At 46.9% G+C, this 14,650-nt stretch overlaps 2 protein-coding genes across 2 annotated transcripts; both read right to left on the reverse strand.

Annotated features, from left to right (window-relative positions):
* Nucleotides 1-1,801: 1,801 nt before the first annotated feature.
* On the reverse strand, nucleotides 1,802-7,755 carry LOC104321048 (torsin-1A). The gene is made up of 5 exons (XM_069770576.1): nucleotides 7,431-7,755; nucleotides 6,876-7,141; nucleotides 4,945-5,120; nucleotides 4,728-4,855; nucleotides 1,802-3,193 (listed from the first exon to the last, which is right to left on the reverse strand). The coding sequence occupies exons 1-5, from the start codon at nucleotides 7,738-7,740 to the stop codon at nucleotides 2,949-2,951; spliced, it is 1,125 nt and encodes a 374-aa protein (XP_069626677.1). The 5' UTR covers nucleotides 7,741-7,755; the 3' UTR covers nucleotides 1,802-2,948.
* A 409-nt stretch (nucleotides 7,756-8,164) lies between these two features.
* Nucleotides 8,165-14,525, reverse strand: C26H9orf78 (chromosome 26 C9orf78 homolog). The gene is made up of 9 exons (XM_069770577.1): nucleotides 14,330-14,525; nucleotides 13,026-13,085; nucleotides 12,312-12,363; nucleotides 12,036-12,106; nucleotides 11,720-11,797; nucleotides 11,082-11,279; nucleotides 10,465-10,601; nucleotides 9,612-9,710; nucleotides 8,165-9,163 (listed from the first exon to the last, which is right to left on the reverse strand). Exons 1-9 carry the CDS (start codon nucleotides 14,410-14,412, stop codon nucleotides 9,072-9,074), a joined length of 870 nt encoding a protein of 289 aa, XP_069626678.1. The 5' UTR covers nucleotides 14,413-14,525; the 3' UTR covers nucleotides 8,165-9,071.
* Nucleotides 14,526-14,650: the final 125 nt, after the last annotated feature.

Consider the following 14,650-nt stretch of genomic DNA (forward strand, 5'->3'; position numbering starts at 1 on the left):
TTTAGCCATTCCTCCTCTCTGCACTGTGTTTGGAAAGCTGTCATTCAAGGTGGCTCTTCACCTCTCTAGCTAGCAAAGGTGTGATAGGGCTACAGGCCTTCATCGTATCTCCGTGGGCCAGAGCATCTGCAGCCTCTCTAGCACTGAAAAAAAGCCAGTGTGTAAACAACAGCCTAATTCAAGTGAGGTACAGCTGTTGGCAACAACTCACACCTCACTGAACAGCCAGTTGTTCACACTGTTGTGAACCATGTGTTGTGCTGTAATGATGCACAACAAAACTCGTTATGAAGCATATATGGGAAGCGTAAGCTGTCTTGTTCATCAGGACTTTGTACTATGCCTGCACCACTCCGCACACATGACAGCTTGGCTGTTTGGCCCAGGGCGTCAGGCAGATGAATCTCTAGGGCCAGGCTGCCTCTTTCTGTCAAGAGAGCAGCACTAACTACATAGCTGTATTTTAACCATAGCCTCTCATTTTATGAGCACAGCATGAGATCTTGTAACATTCCCTGCAGAAGGCAGCTGAATTAAAGCAGCAGTTGCTTGTACTGGACTTTGGTAAGAACAAAATTCAGTTTCAGCAACTGCTCAGCTACTCTCACCTGGCCAATGGACTGTTTCTCTAGGGATCAGACCTTTCCCCCCTGCTTAACATTTTTCTTTCAAGTTGTCTGATCCACTCTCAAGTGGCCTATTAAAAAGAATAATGGCCAAAGTTACCCAGTCACAGCAAGACAGACGGAGCAAGGACCTCAGCTTTGAAACCATACAGTCTACCGTACAGTCTAAAGGGGATGAATACGACATGATTGGAAGGATCAAATCTGGGAGTGATTTCAGGCACACATATTTCTTTTACCCAGATGGAAATGCTCCTAGCCAGGTCTGCTGTATTCAAGAACAGAGGAGAGATTAAATGGAGGCAGTCTCCACCCTTTCACTATTATTTCTACACACTCTAGAGGAAGCTTCCATCTACCCTAAGCCATCTAGGGCTATGATACAATGAAATACTTGCTACCAATATATGTCAAATGCTAGTATAGATGCTGCAATGACACACAAAGCAGAACTAAAACATTTAATGCTGGAAGAGCCACAATGCTGCTTGGCTGAACTGTTTCTTTTGATGAGAACGTACCAGATGGCAGTAAAAGTTTATCGTTTTCACGTCTGCTTTTTTCCATTAGCTAGTCATTTGCTATAATCAGGAGGTCAAAGAAACAGATAAATACCCAAGTTCAAAGCACTCATTTGCTGACAAATACTAGAACTAATAATTTGCATATTATACAACTTCAGAGTAGAACTGGACAGCTGGAGTCTTACTGGCCCCTTTTTTCCTCTTGCAGAGAAAACATCCAAGATGGTACCACTGAAAATGTGAGTGGCTTCAATCAGAGCCTGCAGGGTGTTCAGTCAGTGGTAACACAGTGGGAGGAGGAGACAAGAAGCAGGGTTTTAACTAGTCTCTAGCAGACAAGTTCATCCTTATGATACTGTTGAGCACACACACATCTAGAAATTCTGCCGCTACAAAAATGGTGCAAGTGTAATTAGTACCGATGGTCTAGAAGTGCAGCTTCCACTCCAAACTTCATTTGTTTCCCTTTCACAAGGTAGCAAAGAGTCACATCTCCTCCTATTGCCTTTGAGCTCAAGAAGGGAGATAGCTATAGTCAAGCACAGCTGAACACTTCAGCCAGAAACGCAGTATGCTCTTCCTCAACAAATAGTAAGTTTGTGCAAAATTAACGTCACTCAATGCAAAGTACACCAGAAGGTAGCTAAGAAATACATTTCCAATGAGAAAAGTTTATTTTGAGTAGAAACTGGAGTGAAAAAAAGCCTCTGCAGTGCTCACATTCAGAAACAATTCTGACACTTCGCAGTAACTTCAGTTGACACATTTCACTATTTTTTTTTCTTCAAATGCCTTTGGATCTGTCTTCATCCCTGCCTCAAAGGCATACAGTATTGCGAGAAGATGAAAAAGGGAAACCCCTGCACGCTGGCCCCTGAATTCTACATGCAGGTGAAGAGAAAAAAACTCTTTTCCATGTCCTTGGTATAAAATTTAACCTGTACATGTTTCCCATTAAGTTACACCCTTTCCATGAAGCTGACTCACCAGTCAGAAAGCACACTTTTCTTCCTCTTGAGGTCACTGCTGGGACAGCATGCTGTGGGCAACTTTATACTTAAAAAACCCACCAAAAATAGAAACCAACTACAATGATCTGGCAGTCAAGGATTTTAACTCACTTCCTTGTAATATTAAGTCTGCCCTCTGAACACTGTTCACACCAAAGTTTCATATTCTTGGTTTGACATGCAGGAGACCAAATTAATACCACTGTTTTGAGAAAGACAATGGTACTGCATGATGTTAGATAGAAGACTCTGGATTTTTTTTAATTACAGAATCCGCCCTTATCTTTACTGGAGCCAAGCTGTTCAAGGAGAAGAGACACATATCCTGCTTTTAATGCAGTTATAGGAATATTCCCACACAAGCCCAATGAACGCTTTCACAGACATAGGAACTTTGATTAAAATTCTCAACGTTGTCTAGAGATCACCCACATCAAACCAAAATCCAATTAAAATTAGGTCACAGTCTCAGTCCTTCTATACGTGCCAACAGTCTGCCAAATAGTTCTGACGATCGACACACGATCTGAGAGGAGGCTTCGGCACTGTCAGACACAGACCCCTGTATTCACAACGCAGTTCGTTCTTACCTTGACAACACAAGGCTGAAGTACTTGGGAGCCGTGACTAGTGACAGAATAAAAATGCAGAGGCACTGCGGCTTATTTACACACCAGTTAAAAAATAATGTTCCCTTCTTTAAAAAGTGCTTAAAAATGAAATGTCCCGGGTTCTCCACTTTGTGATTAAGTTAAATTTGCTTCTTTGCAGGATGTAGCAATAAATTGTTAGAAGTAATAATCCAGCTTTGCATCCACAGTTTTACATCCTTTATCTGAATAAATTCTCTCCTCTCTGGGGAAGTAGGTCATCTCATTGGCTATTCTGGTTAAAATGTCTTCATCCACAGCATAGCCACGTGATTCAATCTCAACCTTAACACACATTTTCACATGTTTGTATTCCAGAGGCAGGAAGGGAACAAAGTAGTCAATGAGATTTCTGTCAATCAAGGTGCTGTGCCAAAATCCACCTACAAAGGGAAAGAGAAGGGGGTTGTTACTACTCCTCCAGTTAAACGCTACCACGGGTTGAATGGGAGCAAAAGGTGTATCATAGCCCTCTGCTACACACCAGCAAGAATTCACCTGTATTTTTTAGGGCCGTATAATGCACAAGTCCAAATACAAGCCTCTTTTCATGGTACTTTGTACGTAAAGTTTTGGGCAGACACATAAATGTGGTCCATTGGAGCTGAATGAATGAATTCTGAGTGAATGCATTTAAGCCTTGCTCCCCAGGTGCTAGTCTCATACCTTCCCCTCTCTCACCTAGAGAAGAACAGATTTGCTCTCTCTCATCAGTTCTCCCAGACCAGCTTTCTTGCTCCTTTTTTTGGAGCTTGCATCTAACCTTTTTAAAAAAAGTACAATGTTTGCTTCTGTCCTGGTTTCAGCTGGGATAGAGTTAACTGTCTTCCTAGTAGCTGGTACAGTGCTATGTTTTGAGTTCAGTATGTGAAGAATGTTGATAACACTGATGTTTTCAGTTGTTGCTCAGTAATGTTTAGACTATAGTCAAGGATTTTTCAGCTTCTCATGCCCAGCCAGGGCACAAGAAGTTGGCACAGGACACAACCAGGGCACCTGACCCAAACTGGCCAACGGTGTATTCCATACCATGTGACGTCCCATCTAATATAGGAACTGGGAAGTGGAGGCAGGGAATCGCCGCTCGGGGACTAGCTGGGTGTCGGTCGGCGGGTGGTGAGCAATTGCCCTGCGCATCATTTGTACATTCCAATCCTTTTATTACTACCGTTGTCATTTTATTAGTGTTATCATTATCATTATTAGTTTCTTCTTTTCTGTTCTATTAAACCGTTCTTATCTCAACCCAGGAGTTTTACTTTTTTTCCCGATTTTCTCCCCCATCCCACTGGATGGGGGGCAGTGAGTGAGTGGCTGCGTGGTGCTTAGTTGCTGGCTGGGGTTAAACCACGACAGCTTCCCATGCTAATTTTAGAGCATAACTATGCTAAAACCCCTTTTCACCAGAAGTCCTGTGCAAGGAAACCTAGGAAGCACTGGACTGCCCACAGCAGGGCTGGCATGTCAGCTTGTTGCTCCTAAATAGCTGCCTGAAGGCTTTAACAGACTGAGCAAGACAGGAGAAGTGGGTTGGGGGCCAAGGAAGTGGCTTCCCCATAATAAAACATTTTATTGGTTAAAGATTTTTCAGCTACTGTAATATCTAGCCTTACTGTCAGGATTTCTGTTTGCTTTCCCTTTAGCCCATTAGTATGTCAATGAATGCACAGCGTAGACCTCCCCCAACATATGCAATCCAATGGACAGCAAACACGCTGGTAGCCAAGGTGAACACAGAGCTCCTTAACCTTCATCTCAAGAGCTGACTGTAGGCCCCAAACTGCATAGTGCCTCCTTGCTAGCTGAAAACTGGAGGCCAGATCAAGCAGAAATCATAGCTGTAAAAATGCAGCTAAATGCAGCCCACCCCTTTTGTGGAACTTTTACCACCTCAAAAGCAATCACAATTTTACTCACTATTTTTGTTATTGAAGACAGACACAGACAGTGCATTTTGGATATCTGTGAGCTGTATATCTTCCCTTGTCCTCCCGTTTCTCCAGAAATCTAGGGCCACCTCTGTTATCTTTTCAGCTCCTGCATTGCTAAGTAAAGAGAAAACAAAGATTGTAGCTGGAGGTAGTTTTAAAAGGCATCAAGTGTACAGAAGCAAGCCTGAGAAGCCACTTCTTACCTGAGGAATATGAAGATGGCTTGGCGGTAAGACACCCCATCCAGAAGCTCATAGTAGTCCAGGAATGGCTTGATGGAGTCAATGAGTCCTGCATGCATTTTATCCATTTCATCAAATATGAAGAGTGATCTGGGACAGATGCTCACATTTCCCCGAATCCACGACTGCAACTGGTCCTGGGTGGCATAAAAATGAAAGATGCTAAATGAGTTTGTGTTGAAAACACAGAAAATAACACTTCTGCTTATTGACCTTTGTCCTGAAAGAGTCATTTCAATTGTGTCATTTTAATAGCTCTGGCTTCTTGACGAAAACATTGTTAAAAGCTGTCAGTAAAACTTTAACAAAATCTCATGCTGGTTCTGAAAAATTTTAAGACACCCAGAGACAGGATGGGACAAGCAGGAAACCTCCTCATGAGAAAGATATTCCTGTAAACATAGCAAAAATGAAAGTGCACAGTAGGACAAAGGATGGGTACCACCAAAGAACAGCAACACAAAGCAAAGCCCTGACAAGTAAGATGATTACTTTCAGCAGCGCTTTAGTCTAAACATCCTTAGGTGTCAAAGCTACAAACAATATTAAATTTGCTACCTGGACAGCACCAGTGAAAAATTGCAGCTGCAGTCATTGGCAGAAGTAAACAGAATTCAGTTCTCAACCCTGCTTTTTAATAATTCAGAAGTTAAATGAAGACAATTACAAGCCCTTCTTAAAACACAATATTGTTCAGAAGGGCTAACGCTTTGTTGTATTTAAAGATTCTCTCACTTAAGTGTTACATTTAAGATCAATAATGAACTGGAAAAAAAAAAGGGTTGATCTGCTGGCAGATAAATGCAAAGTAACTGTTTTGACCATTTGCAATGATTTTTATTTATTTATTTATTTATTTATTTATTTTATTCACTGTTTACTCAGTCCCTGAACTGCAGAGGCAGCACAGGAAGGTGGCATTGGGTGTATTGTGGGTAAGAAGTGATAGTTCCTCCTACTACCTTGGGCAGCAAGTTTCCCAAGTGTATTCACCTTGAAACAAAAGCAGAAAAGGATTCATTTTATTTTAAAACAGCTCAGCTGCAAGAAGGGGGAAAGTAAGCTGTAAAAGAGGAAACCGGTATTTACATCATTTAGAAATCAGGTTTGTAGACCATCCTGTTCCCATTTTTAATATATACAAACTGAACATAAACATTCAGCACTACAAAAGACAGCAGTACTCATTCAAACTCTGCTGTTAATAAAGTTAGAACAGAAAAACCCACAAAACATGGATTTGAGCTACTGCTCCGCATGATATCCACCTGCCTAGAGAACTGCGCTGACGCTTAGCAAACTGACAGAACAACTCCAAATACATTTATCTGTACCTTTCTGACAACAGAATATTGTGTGATTTTGTTTTACAGCTGGGAAATGGATGCACAGAAAAACTAAATAACCTGCTCAGCGTACGGTAAAACTGAAAAGTACATCCATGCCTCAGAGAGAAAGCTTCAGCTTGCCATGCTACCTGACACACCTGGAGGTCACCAGGTGGTTTACCAGAACCATGAACTATTAGTTTTTTGCAGTGCCCACCAGCATATCACCTAACCATGGAAACCTGCTGAATCACACTTAACCTTAAGTCAGTCACATGTCTCAGCAAAGTATAGAACAAAAATTAACCTTATCATTCTTCCCTAAAGAGAGGCTCAAAACACATGCAAAAAACTTTACATTCACGGGAAAACTAGTCCTGGTGGATGTCAGGATTTACACAGTTCTGTACAGAAGATTCCAAAACTGGCACAGGATACATTTAACTGCGTAGAATAACAACTAGGTTAATAGTACTGCTAGTGCCGTAACATTCATAATTCAATACAGCAGTCACCGCAGCAGAGCCGTGCCCCACTGCCACGGGTTCCACAGCACACTCTTACCTTGTAGAGATTGATGCTGTGAGCGTGAGGAAAGTGTAAAGTTGCCACGAACTGATGGACGTATTTACTCCGCAGACCTCTTTTATAAATGCTTTCGGCGACTATCCTACCGACGAAGTTTTTGCCTGTTCCAGTCCACCCGTGCAAGGAAAGGGCAAGAGGCTTTTTGGCGTTGGTGTTGTTCAAGAAGCCCTTCACGGCCTTTACAACCACCTTGTTCACCAGGTGCTGCCCGAACAGCTTCTTGTCCAAATTCTCCTGCAGAGCTGGACGGAGAGACCGCACCGTCAACAGCGAGGAGAGGGGACAGGCACGGGGTCCCGCCGGCTTCTACCTCCTTCGAGGAGGGTCCAGCAGCACCCACCCCGCCGTGAAGGCTGCCAGCCCCACGCCAGCAAAGGGCCGGCCGAGCTGGAGCAGCGCCCCGCGGCCCACGCAAGCCCCACGGGGAGACCACCCCACAGGCCCTGCCCGGCTCCCGGGGCCTCTGCACCACCCCCGACGCCCTCCAGCCACCTCCCGCCGTGTCCCCCTCAGCCCGCCCCGGCCCCACACCGGCGGCGGCGCGCTGGTCGTGCCGCTGGAGGCAGCACTCCCTGAAGTAGCAGTAGAGCCGCGGGTAGGAGATGAAGCCGGTAAGGGCCGAGGCGGCGGCGCCGGCGATCGCTAGCCCCAGGCTGATGGGCTCCACGGCGTTCGCTGGCCTGAGGAGCGGCGGCAGCAGCAGCAGCACCAGACCCAGGGCCGCCCGCAGCACGCCCGGCAGCAGCTTCATGGCCGGCCCGGCCCCGCCGCCGGCGCCGCCAGCCCCGCCGCTCCAGCCGCCGCTTCCGCCCCGCAACGCCGCTTCCGCCGCCGCCGCCATCTTGGGTACGGGCAGAGGCGGGGCGGGCGGTGAGGGCGGCCGCCATGTTGGACGGGCGCCCGGGGAGGGGGGCCGCCGCCCGCGGCTGTAATTAGCTAAATGGCGGCCTCGCGTGGTACACCGCAGTAAATACCGCGCTCCCGCTCCAACGTTACGATTCGCAGTGCCGTGTTTGCAGGTAGTCGGAGCGGATGCCACCCCACACCTGCAGGGGGGCACGGGCTCGGAGACAAACTCGCGCGTTTACCCGGCCCAGAGACCTTTCCCTTTTTCTGAAAAAAAAGTCAAACTGGGGCTATCCCACCCCTCCCTGGAGTTTCCACTCCTGAGTGATGGGACACAGACACCTGCACAGCCACGGGACACCCCGGCCATCACCAGCACCCGGAAACCATCGGCGTGTATCCCGGAAAGAAAAATGCCATTTACGATCACTTAAAAACACTTTTATTATTTTAAAAGTTCCAAATCTTGCCTTCAAGTTCCCACACATCACACCTCCTGGGAAGACGTGGCTGACACAGGCTGCAGGGCCTCTGCCTTCGTCACCAGCTGCCACACTGACCCTGTCCCAAGAGCTGAAAATGAGATTTTCCTGCATTCAACAGTTACAACTTGAGCCGCTTTTCTTCTTCGCAGCTAAAATAAAATGCAGTGAACTGCTACAGAAGTAAGTTTACAGGAGGGAAAAAGACACAAACCAACACAGCACATGATATAAAATCCCTGGCGCTGACTATCTGCTGTCATTTCTTGCACTGATGACAGACCCAGCGAGGCAGCGCCAGGCACAGCCAACACTGTGATTTCTCCCGGAGCACTTGCAAGCCAGGCGGAGGAGCAGCAGCACTGAACACGCTGCTGCAGCATCTCAGCCTTACACGCTCTGCACAGCAAAGGCCCTTGGGAACAAACAAGAAGTCTCTTACAAAGCGCCGTTGAAGCAAACCAGCTTTACCCCTTCCCTTTATATTTCCAAGGCAAACAGCACTGCTGCTCTTAAAGGATCTCTTTTTTCCCTGATTTTTTTAGGAGGGTGAAAGAATCTGTAAAAGCAAGTTTGTTTTCTCACTAAAAAATGCCAACCATGAAAGCTCATGTTCTTATAAAAGAATTTTTATAACTGAAAATAACTTATATACAAGATTTTACCAGCCAAAGAGTTCACAATCACCTGCAAACTGATTCAGTACAAGATCACAAGAAAAGCTTGGTAGGTAACACTGGTACGTGATGGCAGTGACTCTCCCCAACTCCATTTCAGGTCATTGCCATAAAATCCTTTATTAGTGGAAAGTAAGAACCACTGCAAAGACTTCAGTCCATGTTCATCAGTATCGCCTATTCATCTTCTTGAATTTCTCATAGTGATAATCATCTGTTGCTTTTTCATTGAGTGGACGTTTGCGATTTGGAGGAGACCCTTCAAAAGAAAGAGAAGGAAATATTATTTCCCTGACTTTTACAGGAGATATTTCCTTAACGCCACCACTTCCCTTATATGGGGGAAGCCCCCTGCTACGTGAAAGGTTAGTGCTTTAGCTGTCACTGCTCCCCAACCTTGCACACCTTGCTATTCCAGCTTTCATCGAACTCCTGTCAGCCAGCTTTGGCAACACGTTTCGGGTGTGACCTTTGCTACTCGACCCTTGGACATCTCTCAAGACAACCTCTATCCAGAGGGCTTCGTGTGTGACCTAGTAGTGGTACCTCAAGTGCAATAGCCTGTCATGGACTTAGATTACTCCGTTTCCCCACCGTCTCAGGGCTCCCAGAGAAGAGGAGGTAAGAAGAGCTAGATCATTTCTCTGTGCAAGACCCCTGAAGAGTTTCAGTGTCTCTCCTTATGACATTTCAGATTAGGAACTTACGCTCAGGTTCTGGCCTCTCTGTATCCCCCACTCTCAGTGGACGAGGCTTTGGCTCTTCTTTGTTCCTTCGCACTGGTGCATTTAGCTCCTCATGATAAACTGAAAGAAGGAAAACATCAGGTAAGGAATATTATCGGGAGCAGTGTTATTCAGATGGACATCTTTCTATGGCATTTGTTCCAACTGATCTTTAGCAGAAACAACAGAACCTCAGAACAAGCATTCTTGTAATTAGTTTCTGCGGATAATCAATACACGCAAGATGGGAGACAGCAAATTTCAGCAGCACTATTTCATCAGAGGTGGCCCAAAGATTCTTCATTTCCTTCAGAACACACAAATCTGACTTCAAATCACCCCTGTAAGAATGGCCAGACACAGCAGAAGGCTGCCTTTCCTCCAGATGGCTGCAGTATGAGAGGCCCTCCCGGAAATTAATTCCCATCTCCTGTCTACTAAGGTCTGTGTTTGCTTGACCACCTGTCTGCTTCGGCAGCCTAGAAAATGGATTCGCTCAATTATAAACCATCATTTAGAACTGCAGATGAGACAGGCATTTCCAGCACATCCTCAAGACACCACTTACAGAAAAAGGCTTGAAATTTATGAGGCAGTGTCAGCTGGGAGTTCAAAAGCAGAAAGTCAAGCCATGAGTAATATGTCTGCCTCCTTGCTGACGAATGGAAGAAAGCCCGATGGGGTCTATAGGAGCATCCCAGAAAAAGGAATCGGACAGCTGCTTGTGCCAATACATGAACTAATTTCTCCTGCATCAGACTCTGTCCCAACTGACTGCTTTTCTTCAGCAGAGGAGAGGGTCAGACCTGGGTCAGGGGAGCTACATGAGACTTACATCTGTTGTGCTGGACATAGTTAACAGCCATGTTGGTGGGAACAAAGGAAGTTTCGCTGTCTTTCTTTTTGTTCTGCTGCTCTGCCAGCAGCTTGGCCTTGGCCTCTTCAGTTGAGATGATGTTTTTTATTTTTGCGCTAGAAGAAAAACAATGAAAAAAATACTCATTCATATTTAGAAAGCGTAGTAGGCATAAAAGTGCTAAGTGGATGGATTTGGGGGATAGTGCTAGCACTGCTATGGTATTTGATGTGTTTTTTGAGAGAGGAGGGAGTACTATAGAAACAGAGGCTTTGTTTCAAAGGCAAAAGGGAAGCTTGCATCTTTAGTGCATCCTCTTTCAGTGCAAGGCATAAACTGATCCTCCAGAAAGTTGCTAGATTCAAGTCACAAAAATTAAGAGCCTCTTCCCGGAAGCCATATGATGGAGCCACACTGGTGCCCCATCGCTGTGTGGAACATGCTGTGCTAGATACCGCGCTAATCCAGAACAAGGCTCAATCCCATCACAGAGCCAAACTGGGGCTGTATAATCCAGCCATACCGCTGATCTGCCAAACAACAGTTGCTCATCCTGGCAATTCAGGCAATAAACAACAGATCTGTGAATCACATACTCAATTCCCAGGTCCACTTCAGGAATGCCGCTCAGCATCTGGTTGGACAGCATCTCCTCAGTCTTCTTGGCAGAGGAGACACGGATGTTCTCTGGCAGCTCGTACAGAGAGTCCTCGGCATTCTTAAGCTTCACCTTCTGCTCCTCATTCTCCACAATTCCCTTTCTCTTCTTCAGCTCAGTCTCAATGTACTTCATCCTAAACCGCAGCACACGAGGGACACACACCATATAATTCTGTTTTCCCTACTCTGTCCCAGCACTGCTGAGCACAGCTGCATCACTGTCCTGATAGCTAGGAGAGAGGAATGAATAATCTCTCCAAAACAACTCAGCTAACATCAATTGCAAGAAGCAATTGTCCAAGAAATGGTCAGACCCTCCAAGCTCTTTCACAGCCAGCAGGGAAGGCTCCCACTGGTATTTAATGCCAAGCCAGCTGGTTGGCACCTCTCATCTTTGTCTGTGAAAAAGCCTTCTCAAGTCTGGCAGCCAGGAGGTGAAAGGGCAAGTGAAAGTTTCACTGAGAACTGGGAAGATGTTCTGGGACTACTCAGTATCCAAGACAGAAAAAAATACATTATGAGGGGACACCCAACCCCAAATTCAACATCCCAGACACAACGCAGCACAACTTACATGTCAGCATCTTCATCCCTCCTGTTGGTTTCAGCTGAGAAGGAAGTTCCCAAGTTTAGGTCTTCCTCTTCATTAATCCTAAATGGAAACCACAATGTTTACAGTTTTTTGGGGGGGTTTTTTTGGTTTTTTTTGTGTGTGTGGGGGGGGGTTGGTTTTTTTTTTTTTTAACTAATTTGACAAGTTAGGGTAACAATAACTGGCCAAACTGCATTATGTTAAACTCTTCAAAGCAACACAACTTCTGGTTACTTCACTACTAGCTGTCATTTAATACTAGTCCGGGTAGAGATCTTCAGAGCTCATATGCACCCACCTGTCCTTGCCTCTTTCTTTCAGCTTCTTCATGTCCACCATTCCCCCAGATTTTATCTTAAATGGGTCATCCTGTAAAAGAAGAAATAAAGAGAAACCCTGGAGCTTCCCCCCAGTTTAACGCTAGTCTTTGAAATCTGGATAAAACCACAGAAAACATTTAAGTATTGAGCTGTGACATCAGTCCTACCCCAGGCACAGCAATCAGCTGGACCACACGGATGTTTTCACATCATTACATCTTGGCACCACGGTGATGAAAGCGTCCAGCACTTACCACAAGTGTTGCTTCTTCTTGCAACTTCTCTCCCACAAGCAGAGCTACAGCGCTAGTTAAGCAGATAAAGAAAATAAACAAACTTCAGTGGAAGGAAACATATTACCAACAATACTGCATTTCTTTATCCTTCTCTAAATCTAGCAGGTGGTCTCACACACTGTATTAACACTAAATTGTCAATCTTCCCAATCCCTCCACAGGGATAGAGGAACTGTTACTGTTTTGGGGAGATGAGAAGTTAAAGCAGATTTTAGCGCCTTACAGGGAGTCACCAAAATAAGGAACAAATTTCATTTCTGGTGCACATTTCAACTAGCTTATCAGCTTATCAACAGCACTAGGTGAGAGGGGAGAAGGAAATTAGGATGGAGGAGGTGTGAAAGTGTCCGGTTTAAACCACGCGTGCAGTACAAAAGTAATGTGTTGAAAATACATTTCATGGTAAATCCCAATCTTAATCTCTTTCTTCACAGCTGGGATACAGAACAGACTTTGCTCGCTGTAAACTGACACTGCGCACCTGGACCAAACTCCCCTTCTTCTCCACCCTCAGGCTTTAATGCAGAAACGCCTCTATCAAGAACATGGTTTTGGCACTATCCAACATGTAACAGTTTCTACTGAAAGGAGACACACTATGAGAGAAATTTACTGTTACATTACACCGTTGGACAAAACACGACTTCACATCCTTGGTGCCACGTCCCTTACCTCACCCCATTGGGTCGCTTTCTGAGGCTCTGAACTTCTTTGGCTTCCTCAACTTTTAACCTGAGGAAAAAACATCTGACTTAGTACCTGATGCTTTGGTTTTTATTAATTAATTTGATTTTCTGCAGTTAACACAGGACCTTCTAGACAGACTTTGCCCTAAAAACTTCTGCATATTTGTGTCCACTTTTCCGATTACAAATTAGGTAAATATTTTCTACTTTACTTTATTTAAACAATTCCAAGGATCACTAGTTTTAGCCCGTTAAGATCACCAGACAATATTCTCCTCACAGTAAAACAAACGGTCGCTAAAGTAACAGGAACTAATGTGGGGCACCTTTACTCCTTCAACAATTAACACAAGCTAATCAAATGACAGTCGCGTCTCAGGAGAAGGAGGAGTGAACAAAGCACTCAGTTTACAGACAAATCAGCAGCAGCTCTCAAGTGACTATAACGCAGCGGAATGGTTGTCAAGATACGTCAGTGCACGAGTGACTCCGAAGAAAGTTTAGGGTCAATTTAAATACCTAGTCTCTTTACACTGCCTGACACACGTTCTTTGTTTCTGCAGGTATTTAGGCTTTCCCTACTCACGCACGTCTTTCGCTATCTGCTGTGAACTACGCATGCATCACAAAATATCCCCCAGGGATAAAACCCTGACAAGAAAGGCCTTGCTGGCAACGCAAGGATGCGAGCACAAACCGGACCACCTGCGGGTGCCAATTTCCAACAGACAGAAGCAGGAGAGAAGGAAACGCCAGCGAGAGGAGGGGGGTGCCCGCCAGAAAGAGAGGGTCCGTGTCGCTCCGCTGCCACCGAGCGCTGCTCTTGGCGGCTCCCGGCCCGGAGGCCACGGCTCCTCGGGCTGTCCCGTCCCGTCCCACCCGGCCGGAGCTGCCGGCGGGGTCAGACACCCCCCGTCCCCGCGGGGACGTCCCCCCCGCCCGGCCCCGGCCCCGTACCCGGGTGGCGATCCCCCCATGGCCGCGGCAGAGGGACGACTGCGGGAGACGACGCGACGCGGCACCGTGAGGATGCGATGCTGCGACCCGACGCCGTGACGCCACGAAGCCAGAACACAGCGGTGCAACGGAACGATGCGATGTGACGCAACGCTCTGTCACTCGACAACGCTACCTGACCGTTCCACGACACGACACGACCGGACACGGCACTGCCGGACTAACGCAGACCCGGCGGTCCCGGCCCGGGCCCCGACCGCCGCAGGGCCGGGCACGACGGTACGCCCCGGGACCGGCGGGCCCAGCCGGCCTCTCCGCCGCCTCCCGACCCACCTGACCTCCTCGGCGACCTGCTCGTCCTCCTCCTCCTCCTCGGAGTCCTCCCTCCGCCGGCGGAAGGACTTCTTGGCCGGCATGGCGTCGCCCGCAGCGCTCCGACACCGCCGCCACACGGCAACCCCCCCCCCCCCCCCCGCACCGCCGCCTCCACCTCCGCGCCGAGAGCGTCGCGCAGCGCTGACGCCACAGCCCCGCGACGAAGCCGGGCGGCACCACCCATCCGCCAGCACCGCGGCCGGGCAGGAGCCGCCGGCTCCGCTCCCGCCTGTCCTGGCTCCGGCAGCGCGGCCCTTCGCTCCCCCCGTCGGGCCGAGA

Source organism: Haliaeetus albicilla, chromosome 26 (assembly GCF_947461875.1).
Source record: "Haliaeetus albicilla chromosome 26, bHalAlb1.1, whole genome shotgun sequence".
Taxonomy (NCBI): domain Eukaryota; kingdom Metazoa; phylum Chordata; class Aves; order Accipitriformes; family Accipitridae; genus Haliaeetus; species Haliaeetus albicilla.

Excerpts from the sequence above, each read along its gene's own strand:
- LOC104321048 (XM_069770576.1), bottom strand. The coding sequence starts at position 7,740 with ATGGCGGCGGCGGCGGAAGCGGCGTTGCGGGGCGGAAGCGGCGGCTGG. Across the intron at positions 5,121-6,875 it reads ACAGCATCAATCTCTACAAG|GACCAGTTGCAGTCGTGGAT; the intron begins GTAAGAGTGTGC and ends TATGCCACCCAG. Across the intron at positions 4,856-4,944 it reads GCCATCTTCATATTCCTCAG|CAATGCAGGAGCTGAAAAGA; the intron begins GTAAGAAGTGGC and ends CTCTTTACTTAG.
- C26H9orf78 (XM_069770577.1), bottom strand. The coding sequence starts at position 14,412 with ATGCCGGCCAAGAAGTCCTTCCGCCGGCGGAGGGAGGACTCCGAGGAG. Across the intron at positions 11,280-11,719 it reads AGGGATGAAGATGCTGACAT|GATGAAGTACATTGAGACTG; the intron begins GTAAGTTGTGCT and ends GCTGCGGTTTAG. Across the intron at positions 9,711-10,464 it reads CTATGTCCAGCACAACAGAT|TTTATCATGAGGAGCTAAAT; the intron begins GTAAGTCTCATG and ends TCCTTCTTTCAG.